This window comes from Cygnus olor, chromosome 2 (assembly GCF_009769625.2).
Source record: "Cygnus olor isolate bCygOlo1 chromosome 2, bCygOlo1.pri.v2, whole genome shotgun sequence".
Taxonomy (NCBI): domain Eukaryota; kingdom Metazoa; phylum Chordata; class Aves; order Anseriformes; family Anatidae; genus Cygnus; species Cygnus olor.
The window spans coordinates 9,518,388-9,546,168 of record NC_049170.1 but is presented as its reverse complement, the minus strand read 5'-3'; the positions used below and the strand labels follow the sequence as shown (position 1 = coordinate 9,546,168).

Genomic DNA, 27,781 nt, shown 5'->3' with positions numbered 1-27,781 from the left:
TCTAAAAATCCTGAGATGTATTTCTTGTTCGTTTTTTAAAATCCTCAGTTTATAATAAAATTTATGTAATTATTTCAATAGAAACTTGCGTCCTTCTTCGAGAAGGAAGGGAGGAGGTATTTAAATGCAAGATGCCTAAAATGACTGTGATTCAGGAGATCTGGAAGAGCCTTCTTTCAATCAATGGAAAAAGGCAGGTGTCTAAGCATTAAGCATGTCTGAGTTAAAGGCTTGAAGAAGGCAATGAGTTTGTCTCTCATCCTTGACCTCTTTCATGTTTCTTATTTGTTTTGGTGCAGCTTTTTTTGAACAGTTTCCCAGTTTATTAAAAGGGAGTTGTAGCAGTCTGGTGCTCTTTTCCTCATCTTATTTACCCATGCCAGGGGTAGCAGAGATTGACACCAAAAAAACTTAATGTTTCTCTTTATTTTAGAACTTCAATAGTGATCTGTGTTCTACGTGTCATTTGCTTCTGAGAACTAATCTTTATGGTTTCTTTCCACCAGAAACACTATCACAAATTCCAAGTCTTTATACTTTTAGGTTACTTATTTTAATCCTCTGCCAAGCTATAAAGAAGATGGAAAATATCTATTTTTCTTCCTATCACTCCAGTCTAGCAGGAAAGAATCTTTCTCATCCAAAAGTAAGTGACCGTAGGGAGGCTCACACTGTCAGAAATCCCACAGCTCCCATGTTGTTGTTGCAGGTGGCTTCGAAAAGTCTAGGAAACTTTGTAGGCGGAGGGAGTGGAGCACCTAAGAGCTAATTAGCGAGGGCTGAGCTAGCTAATGGAACAACAGAGGAAACTTGGGGGGGAAAGGGGATACTGATGGGATAGCCATAATTTCATTATATGTGTGTCCTTTCACTTCTTCCTGCCTTTCTCCCCCAAACATTTGGGTTTTATGCTTTTACTATTGTATCAATAGAAGATGTGCATTTCTCCTTTTTACTAAGAGCTTTGTGACATACCCCCCTTTTTTTGTGTTTAACAGCTTTTGCACATGAGGGAAGAGCAGGCCGTAACATATGAAAACTGCAGGCTGTAATTATTTTCTTCCACCTAGTAGATATCTGCTTTTTCTCTGGTATCCTGTCTAGCTTTTACTAGCTTTTAAGAGACTGGTATGTCTTCTCTTTTAAAATTTCGAAGGACTTTTTTCCCAGTATGTTATTTCTATGTTAAATGTTCAGGAAAGATGCCTTGATGTGGAAGAGTCAGGTGTGTGCTCTTTCCTAAAGTAGTTTGAACCTATGCATTTGAAACAACTCCACAGGCAGCAGATGACTCATGTTATCATCCTTACTGGAGTTTGTCTTGTCTTGATAGTTCAATAGATCCCAGGGGGTAAAAAGGTGAGAAAGAATGGTTTTCCATCCTTATAGTTAGGATGTGAATCTGCTGGGAGCTCGTGTTGGTTCTTAGGCTATTTCAGCAAGTTATTTGCGTGCAAGCATGTCAACAAGAAGACTGGACGGGTATGGAACCCAGAACATATGGTAACACAGTGGCTAGGGCAGCCTTCTGGGGCCCTGGAGAAGAGGGTATAGGTGTTCTTTGGTACTCCAGTGGGTGTGCTGCATTCTGGAGAGATGTCAGCTCTACCAGTCTACTAAACAGACATCTTTTTGGTGACCTCTTGTTATGCAAGTTTAGTCCTTCGTTTCCAATTCGGCACGTGTAGTTCCTGTACTTCTTGCTTCATGTTTATAGCCGGTACCCAAAGACTTAATAATTTCTTTTTCCATCAAGTTTCTTTAATTTTCGCTTGTTTTTCTCTCTCCTATTCTGTCATCTTAATTTTTTGGATTTTGTTAATTATACCGTATAACTATTCTATAGAGTAAAATGATTTCAGTTACCTCTTTCACTGAACAATAACCATTGAGTGGTAACTGCTGAAATCATTTGGGAAAAGATACTGGCAGAAATCAGCTGGAACTTGCTGGGAATGTTTTGTGAATATGAAATTGTAAGGCTTGTAATGAATAGAAAATAAATACAAGCTTTAAAATATACTCGCGTTGTGAAAGAGGTGTGTTCATCTTGGTTTTGAAGTGCCTTCAGGCCAGAAAGTTTCAATGTTAAGGGAAGAGGCAGTGTGGAGGAGATATGGTCAGTGCTATTTAGTCTTTAATTCTTGCATGGGCATGGAAACTTTTTTGCTGTTGCTTCAGTCTGTTGCCTGGATGTATTATTTCTTGATCAAAAATGTTTAGTTTGTTCTGTGAGGGTTCTGAGGCATTGGCTGGTTTTGATTCAATAATTTATGTTAGCTAAATATCAGTATGCTTTTGTGTTTCCTTGATACCTGTTGGAGAATGCCTCTTCTTTACTTACAAAGAAATGCATTTTGGCACTATCTTGAATATGTCAGAGCAAAGGTTATTCAAAGTGTAGTTTCTAACTGTAGAAATGATTAGAGTGCTTTAAGTTGATGTCTTTTCTAGTGCTTGCAAACTGGGAGAAGAGGGTATCAGGTGCTAAAAAGATAGCAGACTTCAATATATAACATTTCCAATCCGATACCTTCTGTAATTCTACTTTTTTAGTACTTCTGTTTATTTTTTCCAGATGTTAGCACGCGTGTTTGTTGCAGTCAGTGTCTCACTAAGCAAATCTTAAGATTACTGAGACTCCTTTTTGTCACATGAAAACAATAGGCTTCATGTGTATTATAAGTGTGCCATGATTGCAGAAATGTTTCCCAGGCTTTCCCTATGGCTCAGGGCATAGTGTAAAAAGTAATGTTTACCTACCTTGCAAGAGGTCAAGATGTCCAAGCAGAACGGTGTTTAAGTTTTCAGCACCATAGAAACATTGTTAGGACTCTTTGTTCTTGTGTGTAACACATTGTAATTTGTACTTCGTTGATAATTGCCTTTTTCCTCTGTAAAATTTGCAAACAAATTATGGTGTAGAACTACCCAAAATCCATGTAATGCTATGTATGTGTAATGTAGTTCCAAAAATGTCCATCTTATATAGGATCTACCTATAGATCCTATATATATATATATATATATATATATATAGGGATAGGGATATATATATATATATATATATATAGGGATAGGGATATATATATATATATATATATAGGGATATATAGAGATATATATATATATAGGGATATATATATATACAGGGATATATATAGATCTTCTAGGATCTATAGGTAGTAGTTTGTTCATCAAAATTACTATAGCCAAGAAGTGTTCCAGTGAAGAAAAGTTTTTACTTGAGGTGGGGCTGTAGTTCTTTGGTTTTACTAGCAGTTTTGGCTTTTATGGAAAGTGAAAATGATGTTTTGGAAGCTCTTCTGCTCATTCATTGGTGTTAAAACACAACTCTTGGTGTATATTATCTGCACAAGCATGATGAAATCTTTATTTTATAAATTAATGCTTAAACTGTTGAAAAATGTGTTCCTAATCACAACTGGAAGATCAAAAATGAGCAAGTAATGTCTCGATTGCTATCATTTATATGATCTTTTTCCAAAATGTAGCAGCTTGCGAGTTGCTGGCACAGGGTTGTGCCATCGCTTGGAAGACAAACCAGTGTGTTCCCTGGCCATATGGTGTATGTTTTATCCTAGCTTTGCAAGAATGACAGTCATCAGAGATGTCCTTTTGAGCTTTTCCAGATTTTGTGTGTGACTTAAATAGAGAGGGGAGTACTCAGCAAGTTTCTTGCACATGCCCTGTCCCTGTGGTTCATTGTGGTCATGAAAGATCCCTGTGCTAATTGCTAGTTAGGCAAAACACCTGAAACCTTTTGGACAATTGGTGTGCAGAGCAAGGTCTTCTCTTGTTACTTATGCTAACTTAATGATGAACTATTTTGGATGATATAAATGTAACAATACAAAATAGTTATAAAATAGAAATAAAAAATCTACTGTGTCAGCTATCAACAAATCTCACTTTTCTTTATTAAGAAGCTGCAAGAAACTATGACCAAACACACATTCTCTTATAAAGTAAAACCCAAGCTCTAGGTGTTACGTGTAAACACACACAATGTAAAACAGGTCCTAATGTGTTTCAATTGCATAATCGTAATCCCATTTATTACAAATTTATTGGGGAATTTTTTTCTTAGTAATTGTATGTTTTACCGTTCTTGTATGATATCTGTCATCCCTTCAGAACTGTTGTTGCTATTTGTACTTCAGTTGGCTTTACAGAAGAATTCACTTTTTAGGCCATGTGCTGTTTTTAACACATTTTGGTTATTTATTATCCAGAATGAAGGCAACGTGGCAAGATTCTGAAGATGCCCTTCAGAGTTTAAAAAAAAAAAAAAAAAAAATACAGAACACTTAATTAACCTTTCTTGCTAAAATACAGCATTTCTGGAAACATGAGCCCTTAGGCCCACTGCTACAGGCAGTGTAAGTAGCTCAGGATTAAGCAATCCGTAAAAACTTCTGAATGTCTCAGCAATTGATTTTTAAAGAAGCCTGAGAGTCAGACATCTCCAAGGCTTTACAAACCGCAGGATCCTTAGAATGTGTTCTTAGGATAGCTTTTATTTGTCGGCATGCCTTGGAAGCTTCAAATGCTTTTTTTGTTCATCTTTTGGTTTTGTTTTTTTTCCCTCGTTAGTGTACACAGAAGATGACAGATATTACTAGGCTTCTGGCAAGTTCCAGGCTGCTGGGATTGATGTTTTGGACATCTTTTCTTTAACAAAATATTTCACTTGGTTAAGTGCATGCTTTAAAGAACTGGATGAATTTTGAAAATGTGCTGTGAGTAAAAGTGTAGGTGAGCTGTTGAGTCTAGACTGGGAAGCTTTCTTTGAAGTTGGAAAAAATAAAGGGGTGTGGGGCTAGTGGGTATCATCTGCCAGTCTTTTTTCCCAATTGTCTTAATTCCCCAATTGTCTTAATAAACAGTTTAATCGTAGTATCTATCAGATTATAGTAATTAGTTTCTGAAGTTTTTGTTGACCACATTGTTTTCCATCCTCCGTCCAAAAAAGATTTTTTGCGTCAAGTTGGCCTCCATGATGCCAAGCTTCTGCTTTCCTGACAACAGGGAACTGTGCAGGTAATTTACCTTCAGAAGCCTGTTTGTTTTGCTTTATGGATGATCTGAAACTTGAGGAAATAGCGAGCTGTTTGATGTGTTTTGATTTCCTGTTCAGCAATTATCAAAGATCATCGCGTGCTTGTAGTGTTGGAAGCAGTGACAGTTGATCTTTTGTCAGATACCTTCATGGAAAAAGACTTTAAAATTGGTCTACCAAAACTAAAATTACTGTCTAACAAAAATAACATTTATTTTGCTAAAATTGTGGTTTACAGTTCCTAAAGGATGGCGCTAAGTGGATGAGTCCATGTTGGGAACAATGTTCCTCTCATTTTTGGGCCTACAGAAGAAATTATGCACAAATTGAAGACTAGAGATAGGTTCTCCTTCCCAATACTTCCAGTGCATTCTTTTAACTCACGTTATAGCTGTCCCTTTCCCTTTTACTTCTGTACTTCACTTCCAGTTCATCTTCCTCCTTTTAACATTTTATATAGCCTTATCTTTTCTCTCCAGATCCCTGGTGTGCAAGACCAACCCCTACAAAAGCGAGGATGCCTTCTGAGCCCCTTCTCTATAATTTCTCCATAATAAATCAGTTCCGTTCACATCATGCTTGTTTTTCGAGATCTTCAGGGAGTGTGTGTTGTTTCATCCATTTCCTTTTTGGGACTTGTGTATCTCAGTTAATAACTTAGTTTTTCTACTCTTTCTGACTGGCAAATCGTTTTTCATATAGTGTAAAGCCTAGGATTAGAGCTTTTTAGTAAAAGGAATGTATTTTTTCATAGGTCTTCCTTCTTTCTTTCCCGCTCCTCTTTGTGCCCACGAATGGAAGCTGAAGTCACAACAATACACTTAGTATATAGCAGTGAATGTAGGAAATCCACCACCACCTTAACATTTATCTCTGTTCCCCATTTCATTACGTCAAGCACAATTGCATTTTTATGTATCCTGTGGTTTTTCTTTTCAACATCTGATATTTTTAACTGTTAAAAAAAACTTGATAAAATCTTTTGTTGTTGCCTCTCCAACTTAACCAGCTTCCCAGCAGCTAACTAGCTAAGAGAAAGCAAAAGATTTGACGGCCTTAAAATGTGCGTGCTAATAGAAGTACTGCAGGGTTTCAAAGTTGCAATAGACCATCTTTCTGAAAAACCTGATACAAAGATGGTTGATTTTTTAATGTGTACTTTCCTCGTTCCTACCTACCTGTCAGGACTGTTAGGAACGAAGACCAGGTGAAGACTTGGACAACTTCATTTTCCTTCTTAAAAACAATATGCAAAGTTAAAAATATGAACTATTTTCCCATTCTTCTTTCTTGTTATCAGTTTAGCTTCCATGGGAATGTTAAGCAGTGATGATAAGTGCTCTCCCAGTTCAACAATTGAACTGGAAAAGCCTGAAGTCCAAGATAACTATTGCACCTCCCTCCCTTACGTACCCAGTACTTGCGAGTACATATACATGTGCGTGCACAGCTTGCTTGCAGGTTGCCTCCTTCATTTCTGTGATAAAGGTTTCCATGGTTTCCAGTTGCACACCAACGAGAAATCAAAGGACTTTTCCAACTTGTCACTTGCCAACAAAAAGTGACAAATGCAGTCACTTTTTTTGACATTCAGATTTAGCACTGTATGACTTGAGCTTTTCCTTGCTTAGTTGGAATGTTAATTTGAAGTGGTCCTGCATACCTAAGCTACGTGTTTCCATATTGTACTCGTTTGTTAACTCTGCACTCTGTCTACATCATCGTATCTGTCTTGAACAACAAATGCCCTCTTACAGGCTGGTTTGAAATCTCCAGTTTTAGATGTGTTTGCTGCTGTTTTTGAAGATGTCAGACTCTAAACCTCATGTCCCATTTCCCACAAAGAAAAATGGGGAGTAAATAGATTCAAAAAGTGCAACAAGTATTATGTGAGGCAGGAGTGGCAATATGTTCTGTGCCACAAAGATGTGCCGTGACATTTTGTTTGTCTAAGAAAGCTGAGGAATATAATGGGACTGTGGGAGAGAAGGCAAGTGAAATGACTCAAAGAAGAAATGTTAAGCCAGAATGAAAAAGTCAGTGGGGGGGTCTTTGCTCACAAAATCAAAAAATTCAGCAGTGAATTTCAAGGTTGGTTTGCGTAATTTTGCTTTCTTTGAAATAAAAATGAAATGTTAAGTGTTTCTTGCTTGTATCTACCTCTTTTTCCTCTGTTCTCAGTCAGTAGTACAGCGTTTGGTCCAGCTCTTAAATTAGTGATGTTACTAATTTTAATGTGCAAACTTTAATTTTTTGAGGAAAATTATGCAAGAAAAAACACCAGAACAAACAAACCTACTGTCAGCAAAAAAAAAAAAAAAAAAAAGTACCAAGTATCTATAGCTCACTTCCCCAGGAATTTTCTGTGCGTATGTAAATATAGCACAGTCCTGCAGGCATATAAATGAGTATTTACTGATGTCCTTAAGCATCTTTTCAAAAATAAAAATAAAAAGTCCTGGGCAGTTACCAGGTATTCATTTATGCCTATGACAGAATGTTTGTCTACTCACTTCATTAAAGCTTCTCAAAGTATTTTTTTACTGATCATCAATTCTTGAATCTTGTATCTCGTGTTCGTGATACAAAAATAAAATCTGCTTTGCACTTGGAGTGAACTGTCAGTTGTGCTTCTCAGTGTGTACATGAGGCTGCAGTACTGTTCACGCATCATGTAAATGTGAAGAGAAGTGTATCTAGTGAGAACAGAAGGAGATTGATCTCATTTTCTGAGGTCAAAAATTAATCAAAGACCTGATCTAGTGGGCGGCATCCCTGCCTGTGGCAGGGGGGTTGGAACTAGATGGTCTTGAAGGTCCCTTCCAACCCAAGTCACTCTAGGATTCATAGTATGGACGACAAAATGCTAACGGGAAAGACACATTACGCAGGTAACTTGTTTTTTCTATAGTTTGTGCCAATAGTCCTTTTAGCCAGAAGGAGTGGTTACCGCTCAGTACTGGCTGTGGTCGTCTCCCTCTCTTGAGTGTGTGTTATTTGTGTTGTCCTAATCTTGCTCCTCTTCAGAGGACACTTGCAGTAAATATGGAAGAAAGGCATTTATCCGTGGTGTTCATCACATTATAATTCTTGCTTTTCTGTTTTGACAATTGTGCTCCTCCATCCACGGGAAGAGAAATCGATGTTCCAGGCTCCACATAACACAAAATATTTTCCAGGTTTGCCCAGAAAAAGCCATTGCTGTGAAACTTGAGGTCAGAGGCTGACCTATGTTCACATGGTAGGGAAGTTGCCAGGAGTCCGCTTCTTGTGGCTGAGGCTGTCAGAAACCCAGAAGATAGCATCACATTTTCCTTTGCCAAGGAGAGGATTCGTCGAGCTTTTTGTAAAGCTTGGAGCAGATCTCTCTGCATGCATGTGTCCTTGGATGTTTTGGGTTTTCTTCTAATCTTGTGACTTTCTTCTGTTGTAAAGCGAAGGCTCTGTATCAATGCTCTGTACTGAAAGGAGGACAGATGTAGATAAATGCAGTAGGTTTGACAAGTTTTAGGTACCTCTTAAGTTCAGATTGCTGTTTTACAAAGCTGTTTTTAAAATCAGTAAGAACTTTGAGGTTTTTTTGGGGGGCGGGGGACGGGACTACAACACAAAGATTGGACTGTAATACGTTTGTTTTCTGGTAACCTATTGCTTAAGTTCTAGTACTTAATATATGGCTCTCATCTTCATCTTTCATCTTCAAATAAATATATTTGGCTTAGATGCTTACGTTCAGAATAACTCATAGAAGACAAAGCTAATTTATGAGCACTGTAAGAATTATTTTTAATAACCTCAAAGCAATGTATTTTTTGTACACAAAATACATTCTAGGAACAAATCCATATCTTATCCATACTACCTTTAGTTTGAAATCTGGTGTTTGAGAGCCTTTATGGAGTTTGGCTTGATCTGCCCACATGCTCCTTCAGGGGAGTTGTGTGAAGGTCTCTTTGATTTTTCCTTCGTGCTACCTTCATGCCAGCTGTTTTGTAGGGGACTGATGGCAGAGAGGAATTCGTGTATTATAGGAGATAAACGCACACGGTTAAGATAAATGCACGCGGTTGAGATGTCTAAGATCTTCATTCATTGTTGGATGCTGTGGTTGTGTCAGGAGCCTAATTTTCGGTGGATATGTTGTGTGAAGATTATTACCCTCTTCTGTTAAGCAGTGTGAGAAGGGGTAATGAGAGTGGGTAAAGTAAAGCTCCCTTCTTTGAACTCTAAAGTAGATTTTTTCAAGTAGAACATGCACAGGTTCGGGTGAGCTTGTGTGAGAAACAGGAGATTGGGTTTGTTTGTGGAGACACATAATAACAATTGAAGAAAAATAGTTATATGAACAGCAATTCTGTTAAGGGTAAAGATATCTAAAGGAAGTGTCCCAACCACACTGTTGATTAAAATCAGAGTTAAAAAACAGTACTTAAAGACTTCTGGTATTATTTGGTATATTTAGATTTGCAGATGTAACACAGCTATTAGAGTAATTACAGCATTTGCTCATGAGGAAAAATGTGATTAAAACCTCGTAGACCTGTGATTTGTGTGGCGCAAGGGAGAAGTTGGATTCAGCGTGGCGCATGCAGAGCTGGGAGTTATAGGATGCGGCTGCGGCGGTGTGTGGGCAGGCCAAGCAGGAGCAGTTCTCTGGCCATACGCTTGAGGGCTCTGTAGACTGCGAGGAGTGGTGCAGAAGCAATTTCAGCTGAAGAATGTATTTTAACTAAATTGGTGCATTGTACCTACGCGGGGTTTAATGCTTGCTGGGCTATTTGGCTATTTGCCATAATTGGCTTTCCATTCCCTTGATTGGAATCATAGATAAAAATTTGCTAATCCACTTTTCTTTGCTGAAAGTATTAGAAAAGTAATCCATCTTTTAAAAATGCTCAGGCAAAATCATATGGTATAAAGAATATTTTATGGAATAATGAGATTAATGAGAACTGTAAGGCATATGCAATTTAAAACATCTTTCTGCCTTTTTAAGGGGAAAAACGCAATTCAGGCATTATAAAGCCATAAGTACTTCCTTTTTTTATGCACACGGAAGGCTGTATTTTAAATGTACATTACATGTTATCCTTTTGTCTATGCGATAAAACATGGGTATATATTTAGGCATAAGGAACTGCTATCTATTTGTATTTTTCTTACGTTTGAAAATATCTGATTCAAAGTTTTTTGCTGTGTTTTTTTCTCTCCCCTCTTCTGCCCACAGGGGATCAGAGCACGCATTTTGGAAACCCTTGTTATGCTCATACTTCTTGCACTGCTTATCCTTGGAATCGTATGGGTGGCTTCAGCTCTCATAGACAATGATGCTGCCAGTATGGAGTCTCTGTATGGTATGGAATTTAAAAAAAACAAAACAAAAAAGCCTTTGTCTTGTTTTAATTATGGAAATGGATGTTTTCAAATAAAAGTACTTTCAGTAAATGCTGTGAGTATTGCACAGGTTGAGAAGTTGTATTAATTTAATACATATCATTTTTTTTCTCTTCAGTAAGCTTGTTAAGTCAGTTTCTAGCATGGTGAGACAGTTTTTGCTCCTGTGGATGAAATGTTGTGTATCTATATGTTAAAAGCAAGTGATTTAAGCAGGATAGGAATAAAAGATGAAGATATTTTTCAAGCTAAAGTGCTAGGAGATCTTGTTGCCTGCATATTTATTAACTGCGTAATTCTTATTTTATACTTCAAAACATAGAAATTCTTCAATCCTGGAGAAGAAAGCTTAGGGAAAGAAGCTAATTCAGTTGGATTTGTGACATAAGTAGTCTATTCATAATGAGCTAAGACTGTGCTTAATGTGTGCTTTGCAGACCTCTGGGAATTCTACCTCCCATATTTATATTCCTGTATATCACTGATGGGATGCTTGTTACTTCTGTGTAAGTATTTCCATGATTTTTTTTCCAAAAGATGAATGTTTCTGTTTGTTTTTTAAAGATTGAAGAAAACTGTTTTTCATTATGAAAGTTGAATATAAAAAATTATATATTTTTATAAGCTAAAATCTTAGTATAAACTTGTTACATTTGAATTCTGAAGTTGGTAAACCAGTGCTACGTTACGTTTTCATAGAATACTTAGTTTGTCATATGTTTAGTAAACTATCCTTCTCCCTTTTCTAAATAAAAATGTTCCTGTAAAGGCAGAAGTGAGAACACAATACGGCTAACTTTCATAATCATGGAACTGGTATCTGGCCAGTCCAGAGGTCTGTTACATGGTTTTATACAAAACAAATGCAGTGTTTTTTTTGAAACGACAACAACAAACTTACTCCAACTGGTCCTAGCCAGAGTTCCCTCACCCCTGTTTAGGGGAATGGGAGGCTCCAAAATTGCACATATAGTTTCATGCTTCCACTGCCCCCTGAATTATTTAAAAAAAAAAAAAAAAAAAGCCAAGGAGGGTGGGGAGCACAACATCTCACTTTCTAGATCATCATGTTTTCACCTGCTTTCTACCTTTTTAAAGGTTTACAGCTAGCATTTATAGGGCTGTCACTATGGATAAAGGATGGAGATCAATGGTAGTTTGAGGCATTTACATAAAACTAAGCAGATCAGTCTATGAAAGGTGTTACTGGGAGAACTTGGCTGAGTCTCCTTAGGCTCTCTGTATGTGAAGATTCTTAAATTGACAGTAATGGAAGGGGGGGGGGGAGTAAAAAAAAAAAAAAAAAGTAATTCTGACCATCTCATTTATGAACACCTAGACTCTTTGAGACTGATTCACAACAGTCGCTCAACCTTCTAATGGGGAACTTGGCGTACAGACTTCCTACGTGTGCCTTGCAGTTGGTTTCAGCAGAGCTGAAAACTCAGCATGTGTTCTGGGGCTACTGTGTAGCAGTTCACCCCAGTAATTGGGATCAAATGCCAGTTTTAGAACAGTCATTTGTTAATTTAGACAACCAAATCACTGAAGTTATATAAAGCCCTCCAAGCTGTTACCCGTGCAGCTGAAAGGGCAGCATACAGCAGTTGGAAAGTGGTGGGTGCTGGGGTAGAGCTTCATTAGATCTTCAGTTGGCTTAATTGCTGAAGCAGTGTATTGGGAAGTAGATGATAGGTTTATTGAGGGGGTGACTTGCAGCACTGTGTCTTCCCTTCTCTCCTTTGCCTGCAGGCTCCCTCTGTAGTCAGGGAAGACTAGCTAAAGGTAGTCTTTATCAATACTTTTCTATTCTGTATTTTTCCTGTAATGTGCAGTAGCCATAGTGAAACACTCATTGATAAAAATGAACATAATCCTCACTAAAGTCTTCCGTTTGCTGCTTCTTATTTAACAGCACTACTTTATGATCATATAAACTATAAATATATCCTTATCCATGCTGTTACAAATCCCTTCCATCTCCTACATGCTTCAGTATTTGAAGGCTGTTCTCCCTAAACCGTTGATAATAAATTATTAGTGAAAGATCAGAGTCTAATCCATTCTCCCAGCAAGCGTATGTGCACCATACCTGGAAACCATCAAGGCTACTATCAAAAAGGCAATCTGTTACTTCATAAAAAAGAAAGTAGCTTAAAATCTGGTAGCTGAGCCTACTGCCAACTGAAATTACAGCGAACTTTTACAGCAAGGTAGTTTCATGATCTCTTGACCTTACAGCTACACCTGTGCTAGCAGATTAAATGTCAGAAACGTTCACCAGCACTGTGGCCAAGCAGTGCCATTCCATCCACATCCATGGTCCTGCAGTTTCCAGAAGGTGGCTGTGTGCACATTACCTTGTGATAATGGTTCCTGGACTGTGTGAGCTCCAGAACTACACCTGGGAATTTCTGGGGAAAGTGCTAACTGGCCCAGGGCAAAATCACACCGGGGATAGCTGTAGCAATTTACTTGTGTAGACAATCAAGTCTTAGTGCCCAGGAATGTTTCCTGGCACGGTTGAACATGCGTGCTAATATAGACATAGCCTCTGGTGCCACATGCTTTGAATAAATAATTATGTAAGCAAGTGTAAGATATTTGTTTATATGGTGTTCCCTGATGACAAAAAAAAATCAGCTATGCTCTTGGAGAGATGCTCGTCTTGTTTGAAATTGAATAATAGCAATAAGTTTTAAAGTTCAGGTTGGAGTTTGAAGTTCTCTGTTCTTTTCAGAACTGTACCTAGTTTTATGTGGAATGTAACACAAACACTGTACTTGCAAAGAAAAATCAGCCTTTGACTTAGAAATCACTGTTTTGCGTAATCTTCCTTCCTCTGCAGTATGCACGCCGGTGGGACTTTCGCGGATGTTTACAGTAATGGGTCAGTTGCTGGTGAAGCCAACAGTAAGTGTTACACAAATCTGTCCTTGTGTGCCATCTGTTAGATCGTACAGTGGCATTAAAGTGTTTTCTTATAGAACAGTTGTACTTCTACACAATTCTCTCTTTTGTTCATCTGATTTTGTATAGTCAATATTTATATACTTGTTTTCAATTTTGTCTTATAGCACAAAAGCCTGCTTTTTTCAATTTTTTAATAGTGTAGACTTTCTCTGGCTTACCAGGCTGTACAGCCACTATTAGAGTTAATATTAGTTGCCCGTATTGCCTACTTTGTTTTGCAAATGCCTGAAAGGTGTGGTTTTTGCTCCGAGTCTAGGAGTTAAGGGTATAAGACCAAACTAAGGCTGGATGGCAAGAAAAGTACCTAGGGGTGTACTTAAATTAGTGAAATTGGCTTTGCCTGCAGGTAGTTGGCACCTGTAAGAACCTTTTAAGCATAGATAATATATTGTAATTGTGCTGAATGTGTGAGGGAATGGAAAGTTTGTACAGTATGCAAATCCCCCAGTGACCTTGGTGTCATATTTCCTAGTTTGTATTTACTAAAATTCGGGTGTGTTTAGATCTTGCATTCCTTTTCATTAGTCAAGTCAATCCCAAAAATACAAAGAAAATATGTACCAGTCTTTTGCTATTTATAAGCTTTAAATTCAAATTGCCTGACAGTAAGGTAGGTAGGCTTCATGTATTTTGCTTTTAACTTCCACTAGCAACTTTTTTTTTCTTGAAATATTGGCATATGAGTTTTTTTAATTTACTCTTTCAAAATCTGCAATTAGTTTTGTTTAAATTAAATTGAATGTGAAGATCAACAGGTTACTTATCTTCTCCCTGCCACAATATAAAATGACCTGAATATAGGTTAGATGTACTGTCGCTCCCCTGTTCCCCAAATAGCTTCTTTAGGCTGAGATTGAATATAAGAGTTTTAACCTGAAATAAGAACTTAACAGAAAGTTTGGTTGCACCGAAGAAACAGAACTGTAACATAATGGAATAATCTCCTATGGCATTTTTTTTGTATCAACATTATGAAATTGCAGAATATATATTTAAATATAAAGGTTATTCGAACAAAACAAACCCACGTAGATCAAAAAGGTAAGCGACTTTCTGTTGATGCTAAGGTCGCTTTTCTGTTTCCAAATACAGATCCTTGAAGACTTAGATGAACAGATGTATATCATCACTTTAGAGGAAGAAGCAATTCAGAGGAAGCTCAATGGTACGCTTGTTCAAATACAATAGTTACAGTACAGTAAATATAAATTCTGCTTTAAATACAGTATTTCGAGTAGTGATGTGTATTGACCTTAATGTTATAAATATAATGTCATATAAATATTCTCTCGGAACAGCAGAGTTCAAGATTTTCATATGTAACAATCATTACAAGCTTACATTTGGTTGCTTACTGTGTACAAGATTGACCTGCGTGTGCTTTGTTTTTAACATGTTCATCAGTTCTAATGCTGAGAATATTCTGAGACTGAGAATCCAAACTGAGTAGTTGACCAAACCCACCACCCTCACTGTAAAATAGTTCGGTTTGCTAAATGTTGACGGTATTCTAGCCTTGCCTGAAAAGCAGTGGACGTACTCTATTAGGAAGAGGCTCAATGTCCTGAATGATGAATTTTGTATATTTGGAGGACTTTTTCTGATTCAATGATGGTATAATGACTTGTTAGCTTAAATTTTAAGTATCAGAGCGGTTCTTTATATTCTAGGAGCTACAGGGTAAATTTAATTGTTGTGCCTCCATTAACGAATAATTACAATGAACGTGTTATGTAAGTGTTTTAGGCTTTTTGTACTTAGCATTACAATTCAGCGGTTCTTTACAAGGTGTTCTTCTTTTGAAGTATTTTAAAAGCAGTATTAAGCTTTCGTTTCTAAGATAAAGAATATTGCAGCATAGAAGATGCCAGTTGTGGAAAACATGTAAATTCTCTCTCTTCAAATCTAGAAATCCTGTTGTACAAATTGTCTTCTAAAGTGCTGTTAACTGCATGGGTAAATCATTTATCTACAATTTATACCATTTCTTCTGGTTGGTAAAACAAAGATTATTCATGTCACGACTTCCATCCATTGTTATCTTCTCTGGAATGCGTATGACTTATTTTAGCCTTAATTTTCTTTGTTTCCTGCCTTCCTCTTTTCAGTCATATCTCAGTCTTTCTTCTTTCACTTCTCAATAAGTCTCTGGTAAAAATTGGTCAGAGAAAGTATCTTTCATAACAAGAGATCGTGGGCTTTGTCCAGCATTTAAACTTGGTGGTGGAGTAGTGGCTTCTATGCTAAAATCAGGCATGGTTCCCAGTTTAAAAGCAATGCTCACCTTTGCTATTTTGGAAGCTCTAGGTTTTTTCATACTGACATGCGTGTGTGTATATGTATGTATATGCATATACACATACAAATATGCAAAAAGGTGTGTGGAGTGAACACCTTTGAAGCTGTGATGGGGTAATTATAATTGTTTTATGTGTTTGATGTTAGCTAGCAACTGTAAAGTATTTGTTACTGAATATTTTCTGTTGTCATGGTGATGGTGCTTATGTATGAGGAAAAGCGATACAGAAAATGGACAAATAGCTATTCAAGTATCTATTGGGCGTAGTGCAAAGTGGTTTCTGCTGGTCAGGTGGAGAATGTAGTTTAGATGATTGTCTATTGTTTTTCTATGTAGGTGTCTATGTTGCAGTTTAATAATACTTGTGAGATGGACCTAGTAGAAGTCTATTCATTGGATCTGGATTTAGGACGTGTAGTTAAGGCAGTCACCTGCATCAGCTGAAAGACTGGATTCTTTTTCAGTGGATTGTTAAGAATTTAACATAAGCAGAACTGCAACCTAGCCAAATTCCATAGAGCTCACCATCCCTCTCCTGAGAGGTGAAAGAAGTGGGGCTTCCCTCTTCTTGGAAGAGGGAACTGAGTTCTTCTGTTTCACGTGCTGAGGGAATGACATCGGCACTGCTATCTGACGGGCTGCTCAAAACCCTCTGGTTTGGTATACAGAGAAAATTAATAGACTTCAATCAGATTTTTATCTGCTTTTTAGCTTAACTTGGAAATAGCATGTAGGTGGAAGGGAATGTTGTATGCACAAGAAGATATTCTGCAAGATTTTTGTGAGTAATTATTTACGTAATTTTAAGTATGGTTCTCATTTATGTGGCAAGACTGGAGAGCTTCATCCTCTCTGCCAGAAATCAGAAGGACATACAAATTATACCAGAAAAATAAATACCATTTTTGCCAGAACTATGAAGACTCAAGCTTATCCTGTTTACTGATTCTTTTTTTAAATGTGTACAAATACAAATATGTGCTAACTACATTAATTAATGTAGTGCTGTGATGTTAGGCGGAATAATTTGATGTTTAACTTACTTACACATTTGTGTGTTATGGTGCTATATCAGATACGATGTTAGGCTACAGACTTCCTATGCCATGGCTGCTGCAACTTTCCTGCAGTAGTCATAGTGGAAATATATGTGCTTAAGTAAGCCTGCTGGACAACTTAGCAGTGATGTGTTTTAAAATATATACTCCATTTATACGCATAACCAAAGAGTTTGTATTTTATTAGAACTAATGAGGACCAGATCACAACCTTAGGCAATGCTTGGTGATAATCAGTGCTGATTATTTCTCGGTGGGTTAACTGCTATCACGCTCCTAACATTGCTGTGGCCAGTCCCAGTTGATGTTGCCTCAGACAGTGCCTGGACAGAGCAAGGTATTGCCATGAATCGCTGTCCCCGCTGAATTGGCTGGGGAAGACCTCTGCTTTTGGAGGAGGGAAAGAGTTTAGCTGTGTGAGCTGTGCCCTTTATTAGTACAGATGTAACTACTGTGGCTGTGGTGCAGTTGATAGAATTTTCTTTAAACCTCCTCATATTTCAACCTAACTCTAACTGGGAAACTGCTTGTTTTCTTTGTGGAAACTAAATTTTCTTCCTTCTCAGATGTTTCTAGTGTATAAGTGAAAATTGGAGGAGGAGGGAGGGGGAAGTTTGATCGTGTTATCTACCATAGTATTTTTATCTGTTGAAGAGGTACTGGGCTTCTGGAAAATGTTTGTTTCCAGTATATTATATTTCAGTACCCACAGCACTCCTACAGTCAAAGAATAAAGCTGGGACTTTTTTATATTAAAAGAGAAAAGTTGCCTTCAGCTATTAGTTTTCCTGAATCCAAAGAGACGGGTGGGGTAGGATCAAAAATACTTACTTGATCAAAGTTATTGGCTCTGAAGGTATCCTTACCTATGTAAGAAAGATGAAAGGTGTTGTTTTTATTGCACGCTAGTAACAGTGTAATTTTGAACTAATTGGTGTTGAACTGCCAATCACCTAGGGGGAATGCAAATAGATACTCTTACAATTTCCTTTGAGGTACTGAAATCTTATGTCGGGGCTGGAAGAAAAACAGAATAATACCGTTAAATTGACCTTAAATGAGCTGCTTTGTGGCTTTCTCGGAGAATCCCTTCTAACTTTTCATTGCTAGTCCAAACAAGTCTCGTCTACCAATTTGATTTATTGGCTAGACAGCGCTGACATTGAACTTTGTGCATGTTTGAAATAAAGCTAATGGTATAGAGCTTTTAAGAATTTAGCTGCATCCTTTTCAAATACTCTTTTGACTGATCTGAAACTTTGCTTTCCCCTCTCATAAAATATTCTTTTGTATAGCAACCTGTTTGCTACTAGTTTTAAGGAGGAACCGCAACAGCACTTAGATATGATTCAGAACGTGTACGGAAGTGTCTCTTTAGGGATCTAATGTGATTTCATTGACTTTGCTGGAAAGACTCCCATGGATATCAATCTTGAGCTCTGAATTCTTATATCCAAGGGGAAAAAAACGCATGTATCTTGAATGAAGTTTTTCCCCAGAGACCCCTAAATCAATTATGGAGAAGAAAACGTCAGATGTTAACTTAAATTTTCTTATTTTAACTGCTTCCATTAAAATTCTTGAGACTGTTTCCACTGAACTCTATAAAACTCTATAAACTGTCCTTTTTATTCACTTCATAGTAATCAGTCATTCCATAAAATAGCTGTTATAGGCTTTTTGTGGAAGGAATGCATCAGCTTATTTTTATAATGATAAAGAGACTTGTTTAAAAACAAAACTTTGTTCTAAAAAAATACACATTTTGATTACTTATTTAAAATACATTGAGAAATTGACAATCACTGCAGGTACTTCAGTTTAAGTGAATTTGTAGATGTTCCTGGTTAATTCTGGGGTTTGAGATGTTTATATATTTGAAGCCACTGTAAATATTACTGCATATGTTTTATGTCACTGATATGAAAGATAAGCGCAGGCATAACACAGAGGAAACTTATTATATGCAAAAACGTGTGTGAAAGAAGCATGCAATTAAATCCACCCCCCCAATTTTTTTGAAAGATGTGCATGCCTGGTTGAAAATTTGACTGCATTGAAAAATAATATACTCTGAAATAGAGAGTAAAAGTTTCCAAAAAAAATTCCGAGAGACATATTTGTTTACCTTGGTTTTCATGTAGGACTTCACTCTGTTGGATGCTGCAAGAATATACGTGGGGGCTGGATGGGATGAGCAATTTACCTTGTTATCTTGTACTGAGATTGCTAAGTGGATCAACAGACAACAGAAAATAAGGAAATAATGAGACTGGACCATAAAGTAGTGTTAGCGTGCCAGCAGCCTAAGTGCTATTTAGTTTTTGTAGGCAAATGATCAAGATATGAGATAAAAGCCTGGACAAGACTATTAGTCTCATAGAAATTTATTAGTGTTTAAAAAAAAAAAGTCTGCAACATTGTTATTATGGGTTAGCCTGCAATCAAAGGCGAGGCCAAGGGTAGGGAATGGCCAACAAGCAGCAGGGTGTCAGTGTAAATCAAGAAAGAAGATAACTTAATAACTTTGGGGTTATTAAGACCTTGAACTGGCACAGTGTTTTGGCAGAATGAGATTGGTCTGGAATAGGCAGGAAATATATGAGCGCTCTACTTACTATCAGGTGAGACTATTGAGAAATTAAAGGCATGTGAATGAGAAAGATGAGTAGAGGGTGTTTCGGATTTAGCCCAGGGAGTGTATTTCCAGGGTGTGATTGCAGAGAGAAAAAGCTGAAGTAGAAATGACGAGAGCTGAAAGAGCAGATCTCTCGTCAGCATTTCTATGTTGTATTGTTGCTTGAATGCTGGGCAGTGTTTGAAGAGGAACTGGAGTAAAGGAGAGAAACCAAAGTGTGCCTGTGCTGGAAAGGTTGGCTGGTTGAAAGAGACTTGGAGGTTGAAGAGAAGAGGATGCAGAGGGAAATGGGCTGGGCTCCTTAGTTGTGGTGGAGGGAGAGGAGGAAGAGTTGATGAGCAACTTCTCTGCCTTGCTTGTTTTCTGCCTAGAACTAATATTACAGCTGCCAATTTTCAGCTGGCATGGAAGAGAGAGTTTGAGGAGTTACCATGTAAACTAAAAGAGTCAAAGAATTCACAGGAACAGGCTGCCCAGGGAGGTTGTGGAGTCTCCTTCTCTGGAGATATTCAAGGCCCATCTGGACGCCTACCTGGGCAACCTGCTGTAGGGAACCTGCTTTGGCAGGGGCGTTGGACCCAATGATCTCTGGAGGTCCCTTCCAACCCCTATGATTCTGTGATTCTGTAATGTGGTCTCGTGGTTGGTTGTGAGGAGGATCCAGCCGTGGTTGTCAGAGGGAGCTCTGCAGCACAGAGAGGCTGACTGAAGCTGGCAAACTGGCTGGTGGCTAAATGAAGGTAAGAGCAGAAGGTACTGCAACGAGCAGGTTAGCAGCACGGAAACAGAGGAGGCTGAGTATAGAAGACTGAGGAAAGGGAAAAAGAGGGACACACTTGAAACTGGAGGTCCAGTCACCAGCTTACTTAGTTTGGAGGAAAAGGTACATTCTCTCATTAAGGTGCTAAATAATAATGCCCTTGAAGGGCATCCAGAGATTCTTTGCATCTTGATATGAGTCATATGGAGACAAAAGGATGACACATTCAAGCCATTCAGTGTCGGGCTGCCACACCATAACCGGTTTTTGAAGAAGAGTTTGAAAAATCTCAGAAAAACAAAAACAAAAAAAACCCTGCACTTTAAAGCCATAAATGTTAATGTGTTGTGTCCTAAACATGGATTTTCATAGTATGTCTTCCAGCACTGTAGTTAGTCCCATCCAAAACAAAATGTCTTGTGTTTTAAAAGGTACATCTTCCACAGTTGAATACCAGACAGTAGAGTTGGAACAAGAGCTTGAAAAAGTGAAAAGCAAGAAAACAAATCTAGGTAATATATTTTTTTCATACTGTTTCATGCGGATTGCAATTTAAATGACCTTAAGATATTATGTTCAGTTTTAACAGTTGCTTGATTCATCCCAATTGTTTCTAACCAAATATGTACATTCTCAGACCTTTCAAACTATTATAGTTTCTACAAGTGCATCATATGGAATCATTGCCCCTCACCTAACAAACATACTTTAAATAGGGAGTTGGATTTGAATCTTACTTTTAACATAATTTTTGAGAAGTTGTGACACTTCTTGGCATGGAGATCAGTAGCACAGTCTTTTTATGTCATGCTGTATTTATGATTATTTGGGATAGTCTAAGACATTACTTTTCTGTCTCTTTGGTTTTGAATTATTTCTCTTAAAGTCAAATTGTTGAACAGGAAAATTCTTGGCACTTTTTATGTCTTTTTGTGACACTTCTCATAATGGCAGCTACTCAACAGGAATCTCCCTACTTATTCAAAGGCTTGGAGTATTTTGCATTTGTTAGTGTATTATGTGCAAAAGTAAAGATGGTAGTAAGAAGTTGCTGGGTTTTCTTTTTAGACACTCTAGTGATGTCCAATATGTTAGTCTTGTCTGTCTTCATTTATGTCACAAGAAGTAAATGCTTAAATATTTGAAATTCCTCTTTTTTTTCCCCTTTAGGTTATATTAATATATATATATAAACAAATTCTATTCTGTCTTTTATATTGCAATATTCATTGGATAATTATGGTGGATTATGGTGAAACATGCCTTTAAATAAGAAAAACTTTCTTCTGTATGTCCCCCCATTCTTTCTCTATAGAGGCTTTTTTTTTGAATGCTTTGTACAGCTCCTCAGAAGAGATATTTTTATGAACTGGTTGATGTTGATTCACAATAATATTGCTTTGTTATCTACAGTTTATAATGAGTTTATGGGTATGTAAATAATTGTTACTTGTTTTACTCTAAACTTGATCTATGGTATTGTATTTCTGTTCTGAACAGAACGGCGGAAAAAAGCTTCTGCTTGGGAAAGAAATTTAGTTTATCCAGCTGTTATGATATTGCTGCTGATTGAGACGGTAAGAATTTTTGCTTTTTTTTTTAAAGAAAGCAGTATGGGGAATTCTTCAGTCGTTTGGGGGTGTACTTTTAAAATTTTTGAGTGATGTCTTTAAGCAATAAACTCAATACTCCCGTGATCATTTTAGTAGAACTTACTTAACATTACGAAGTCAGGTAATGCTATGTACTTCTATTGTTCAATGTGGAATACTTTTAAATAATGAGACTGTTTCTCGTTCTTTACAGTCCATCTCAGTCCTGTTAGTTGCTTTCAACATTCTTTACCTGTTGGTTGATGAGACTGCAATGCCAAAAGGATCAGGGGTAAAGTAAACTTCTCTTACATAATTTTTATAATGCTAGTAATGCTTTGGAGCCCTTAGAGAAGTTCAAGTTAGAACTTGACTTTTGTTTCTCTCTTTCAGTCCTGCATAAGCATTTATTACATGTCTCGTTATAATGACTTCTTAATAAAATCAGCCCAGAATCTTTACAGTAATTCAGTCAAGTAAATAATTAATCTGGAGTTTTGCATTGTGTGTGTTTTACTTTAACACTATTTAGCGATATTCAATTTAAGAAAATAAATGTATTAAAAAGCAATATGAAAAACCTTTTTTTGTGTTCCTCTTTCAAAACGCGAACATTTTCTTCCTTTATGATAAAGCATAACAAACTTTAAGAAAGTAAAGAACAGCACATTGAGTAATAGTGTCTTTAATCACAAGGGAATTTTTATTAATTTGGTAATGCTTTTACCTGACTATAGCTCTGTATGAGCTTGTGTAGCTATAAAAGCTGATTAGTGGTGATGACCACTCTGTGGCATTGCAAATAGCTAGTCTTCTGAGATCTCTTATTTTAGTTTCCAAAGCGAAGGAATATGTATAAAATGTGTATTTTAACTTCTGCCTTAGTACATTTCACTCAAGTTTGAAAGCAAGCTGATAAAATGGGAAGAGATGTTACAAGCTACAAGTCTTACATCAGGATGATCCTTAAATAATTAAGTAAAAGCTTTATTTCATCTAGGAGGTCTTTTTGGTACTTGTAAAGGTTAACTTTATGCTTGTTGCATGAACCTTATTAAATTATGCAAAATATTTTTCTCCTTCTAGGGTCCTGGAATAGGAAATGCATCCCTATCCACATTTGGTTTTGTGGGAGCAGCACTTGAAATCATTTTGATTTTGTATCCTTTCTTCAAAAATTCTGTTAACAGGTATTCTGTCTAGTTTTCTGGGACACTGGTAATTTACTAAGACACTTGCTTGGAAAGAAGAGAGAGGTCTGTCCTTCTCAAGCACTCGAAGTGTTTTTTCGTTTTGTTTATTTCTCCCCCTTCTGGTTCTTAAGACTTTGAGACTGCTGAGAACTTGAGTGAAGCATGCATTCTTTGGAGGTTGCTTTTTCCTTGATTCTCACAGCTATCTTATGGTGTCCTCTGTCGTCGGCTTCTACAGCCTTCGTTTTTTTGAAAATTTCACTCCCAGGAAGGATGACACAACTATGACAAAGGTAAGGTGAAGTCTGTGGTGGTGATGGCCCCCTCCTCTCTCTTGCCACCCAAGACAACCTGACTCTTTCAGTAATTGCCCTGAATGGCTCATTTGCAGTGATCAGTATTTGTTTGTAAGCTGCGTAAACACAAACTGGAAGATTTTCAAAATGCTGAATGAGTGGGAAAAAGGATGTGCTCTGTTTAGTTTGGATGGCATCCATTCACTTGTAAAAAGCTGGGAATAGCAGAGCTTGTTAACTAGCTATAGAAAAGCTAGTGAAAGAACTTTTTTCAAAGGAAACGTATTGCTAATGAGTAACTTTGATTGTGCTAACTGTACTTCAGGGAGCTTGTTTGAAATCTGAAGAACTTGGTTGCTAGATGTAATACAGACAAAGTAATTCAAATTTGAATAATTAAACTAAGACTGAGGAGGTCTATTCAGCAACATTTTGTAGTTTGAGGCTAATTTTACTTTTTACAATTTAGCATTGGCTTCAGAATAACCTAATGCTAAGGAACGTGCTTAGTTTTTTGGAAAAATATTCCCACAGCTGACAAGGGGAGGTGATCAGTAACCAAGGAACGGATGTTGAATTTAATTATTTATTCAATGTTTCACTTGAAGAAATAGAAAAAGAAGTATTTTTTTAACCATATATTATTAGAAGTGAGAAAGTAGGTAAACACATAGAATGGGTATAGTAGATTAGGGAGTTGAAATGTTATTAATGCCTTGTATAGTTTGTTTACAGTACACCAGGAGTAGCGTACTATTAATAAATATTGAATGAATAAATATCTATGTACTTTTAAGAAGTTTTATTTTTTCTTTTGAATTCTGATAGAATTAGAGCTGAAGAAAGTGATCCCTTGTGAGAGGAAGAAGTTTCAATTACTCTTTACTCTAGTTTTTGTGAAGCCTTTATAATATCTAACAGCTGAGATTTTTTTCATGCTATTTAAAGTAGTCAACAGGCATTCAGTTGAAAGGAAGCTCTTTGTTGTAATTTTTTTAATAATGCTAATCCTAAGCAGTTGCATACAAAGCTTAAGCTGATGTATCAGTCATCTATTCTAAGCTCATGGAATAGCTGTTTTATAAAAAGTTTGCAGGAATTAAATAAACAGTTGATGCTTTGCAACATGCTAATTTTGAATTATTTTGAATCCAGCCATACTTAATACTTTGATTAAAAGTAAGTGATTACATATTTGATTTTTTTAACTCTTGGATGATCTTCAGTTGTGTAAAACCATACGGAGAAGTGCGACAGAAGTAAGCAAGACTAACAGTATGTTATTGTGAAATACCTAAGGTTTATTTTGAGCAATGATACTTTAAGGATTTTTTTCTTGATCTTGACCGGTTTTTCTTTTTTTAACAATTCCATTTGTAATATAAACACCGTTTCTCATTTTCAAACAGATAATTGGAAACTGTGTCTCTATCTTGGTGCTGAGCTCTGCTTTGCCAGTGATGTCAAGGACACTGGGTAAGTGAATTGTACAACATAATATAGAATATCATAATAAAGGACGCTTAATAATTGAGTTTTTTAAAAAGGAACAACCTGTAGCTGTAGCTTATTGTCACCTGTGTTTGTGGCCATACACATGGGTTGTGTATGAAACTGCAGAACATACATTTAAAAAAAAAAAAAAACATATTTTCTAGCAAACTGTATTTTAAAAAGGCAGGTCAGATTTTAAACTTGAAAGAGGAGATTGTGAGATGAATAGATAGAGAGACTGTGCGTTTAGGGCAGTATTTCATGTTCACTGTCAAATTGCAGTTAGGTTTTACGGAAAAAAATACATTTTAGCTATAAAACTTGAGATAAGTGGAAATGCGTGTTTTTTTTAAACAGTGACTTCTTAATGATTTTTGTCAAGAAAGTAGCCTGGTTTTCACTTTGATTTTCTGTAAGTTCTGCTCCCATCCTGTGTTCCTTCAGTCTTCAAATAGAAAAATTAGGAATCCAACGTAGTAGAATCGAAATAATTCTGATTTTGTTAAGAACTGGCAGTAGCACTTGAAGTAAAAAACTATTTTAGCCAGTTAGAAAGACACGACGTTTTGTATCTTGACAAAATTGTTTAATTGGTTAATATTCAACTTGAATTCTTGAAGTTAGACTGAAAGGGTATTACTAAGTACATAAATGTACATATTTAAGTAGTGCAAGATACTTGCAGCTAATGTGAATTTAATTAGCAAAATTAAAAAAAAAAAATTAACAAAAAGCTTTACCTCAGGCTGTGTGTCATAAGTAGAAGTTTAGGAGTTCAAGCTTAGGCTCACTGACTACTAATGTATACCCAACAGTTTTGTAGTTGATTCTTTTCAACCAGAGTGCTGTCAAATTGAGAGTAGCTAGTATTTTCCAGTAAGCCATGTTGTATGTTTTTGTGTTGTGTATCTCTCCAGATGACTCTTACTAAATCATTTTTATAACAAAAAAAACTTGACGTGATTAACAAGTGAATGACTGTAATGTAATATATTTTGGAAAGCTGAATCCTAAAACACATGTTCTAGAGCTCACATTTTAAAAATCTGTAGCAAGACGTCTTAAGAATGCAGTTTTAGAATATAGCCAATTTAAGATCTTAATAAAACAATGCTAGCATTGAACAAGATATTATATCAAAAACTTAGTGTCTTAAAATAGAATTATAACATTAATGCAGTAAGATAGTGGACAATACTGATCATTTGTTTAAAAAAAATCATTGTTAATGGTCTGTGAGATTAACAGTTGATAATAAATGGTTTCAGTGGAAGAACGTATACATGCTGGGTGCATTGTTGTCTCATAGGAAACAGATTAATGGTAAAACTCGCTTTAAAAAAAAGCCAACAAATGAAATTCCTGGATAGTTTGCCATAGAGATAAATAAAAGAAGAAAAAAGATGGAACAATTAACACACAGCTAACAAATGCACAGACACAGCTGTCCAAACAGGATTAATAGAGTGTATTAGAGTACAGTGAGTCATGTGGTGCTTTGCAGAAATATCAACATGTGTTGCTCTACATGCTACCGCCCTGTGGGACTGAATAGATGAAAAGAAAGAAATATGTTAAGCAGACTCATAGTCTTTTCACATCATTAAAAAAGCAAGTTTCTAGGCTATGGAGAAAAGGCTAGAGTTTATCATTATAGGAAAAGTAAAATAGCAGAAGTTATCTAGTACAAGTACTGACCTTTTTCAAGCTTTAAAGATGTAAAAAAATTCTGGTATTTCTATGTTATATAGCACTGTCGTGTAGGTGGTGGATGTCTGTAATCTTTCACTCTTTTAGAACTCCAGGATAAGTTCACTCATTTAACCAGAACTCTTCAGCCTTTTGGTAGTCCCGCTTGAAACTTATTTCCTACCAGCACCATGTTGCTAAACACTAGGAAACAAATTGGGAACATCGGGCACTTAATAGCCAGAAACATAGAAGCAAGAAACTGGAAACAGAATTGAGTTTTCTGATATATAAAAGTTTTCCTGGAATTCTTCTCTTATCATGGTTGAATAAAAAGTGATATGAAACTCATTTGTAACAACAGGTCAAAAATATAGTATTTCTTTTTTTTTTTTACCTTGAACAGTTCTTTTTTTTTAACCTGATTTTTTTTAAACCTAAGCAATTCTTTAGTGTATTGTTTGGTAAATTATGATGAACGTTCTTGGACATGTGTCCACTAGAGACGTAGTTTTCTGTTCTGAGTTTTCCATATTGCAGTCTTGGGAACTGTTTTCTCTATGGGCTGTGTAGATTCTTATTCTGTAGGAAAGTCACAAAAGTTTAACCCTTTTCTCTCACAAATGTACAAAAAGGTACTGTCAGATTTTTTTTCTGATGAGCACTGACCTTTTTTTATAGGAGGAAAATGAATGTAACTTATGTCACAGAAGTGTCAGGCTTAATTTTTGTTTATCCTTACAACTCCTGCAACATTGCTAGCTATTCTTCCAAACCCCTTTGTGTCAAGGGGTATTTTCTCTTTCGCAAATAGACTTATTATGCAGTGCTCTACGTGTTTTGTTTCTTTCCCTTTAAAGATCCAAAGCCTGTACATTCAAACTTGATGTTCTCAGTTTTCCTGTAGCTCTGCAGCCTGAGTAAAAGGCTGTTTCTTTGAAAATGTTCTTAAGGACACTGTTTTGCTTCAAGTGTGAAAGCAACTCATGTTTATTATTTTTTCATCTGTTTACCTGTTATTCAGTCAGCCAGTTTATTCTTGTGCTAAGACCTTCTGTGCTTTTTTGGAATTTTTACCTGCCTGATTAACTTTAGTCTTATTTTGCTTTTTCATTTTAAACATCTTCTCATTTTCTTCATGGTGGCGTGTTTTTCTTTAGATACCATATTTGATTCCCATATGCATTTGTATGTATGATATTTTTTAATGAGTGGTGCTGAGTACAAGAAGCATGTACATCTTTAACATTGTGATGGTTGGCTGAGGAGTGTTGAGGACTGAGCCAGGATCACGGTACAATTAGATTCGTAA

The 27,781-nt window shown here is 36.6% G+C and overlaps 1 protein-coding gene across 1 annotated transcript in view; it reads left to right on the top strand.

Annotated features, from left to right (window-relative positions):
• LMBR1 (limb development membrane protein 1) overlaps positions 1-27,781 on the top strand; it is a 68,538-nt gene that overhangs the window by 35,903 nt on the left and 4,854 nt on the right. The window contains 10 exon segments of the mRNA XM_040547288.1: positions 10,311-10,437; positions 10,915-10,983; positions 13,326-13,390; positions 14,543-14,615; positions 20,637-20,717; positions 21,706-21,782; positions 22,012-22,089; positions 22,884-22,957; positions 23,193-23,283; positions 24,696-24,762. Of these exon segments, the coding sequence (XP_040403222.1) occupies positions 10,311-10,437; positions 10,915-10,983; positions 13,326-13,390; positions 14,543-14,615; positions 20,637-20,717; positions 21,706-21,782; positions 22,012-22,089; positions 22,884-22,957; positions 23,193-23,283; positions 24,696-24,762 (802 nt within the window).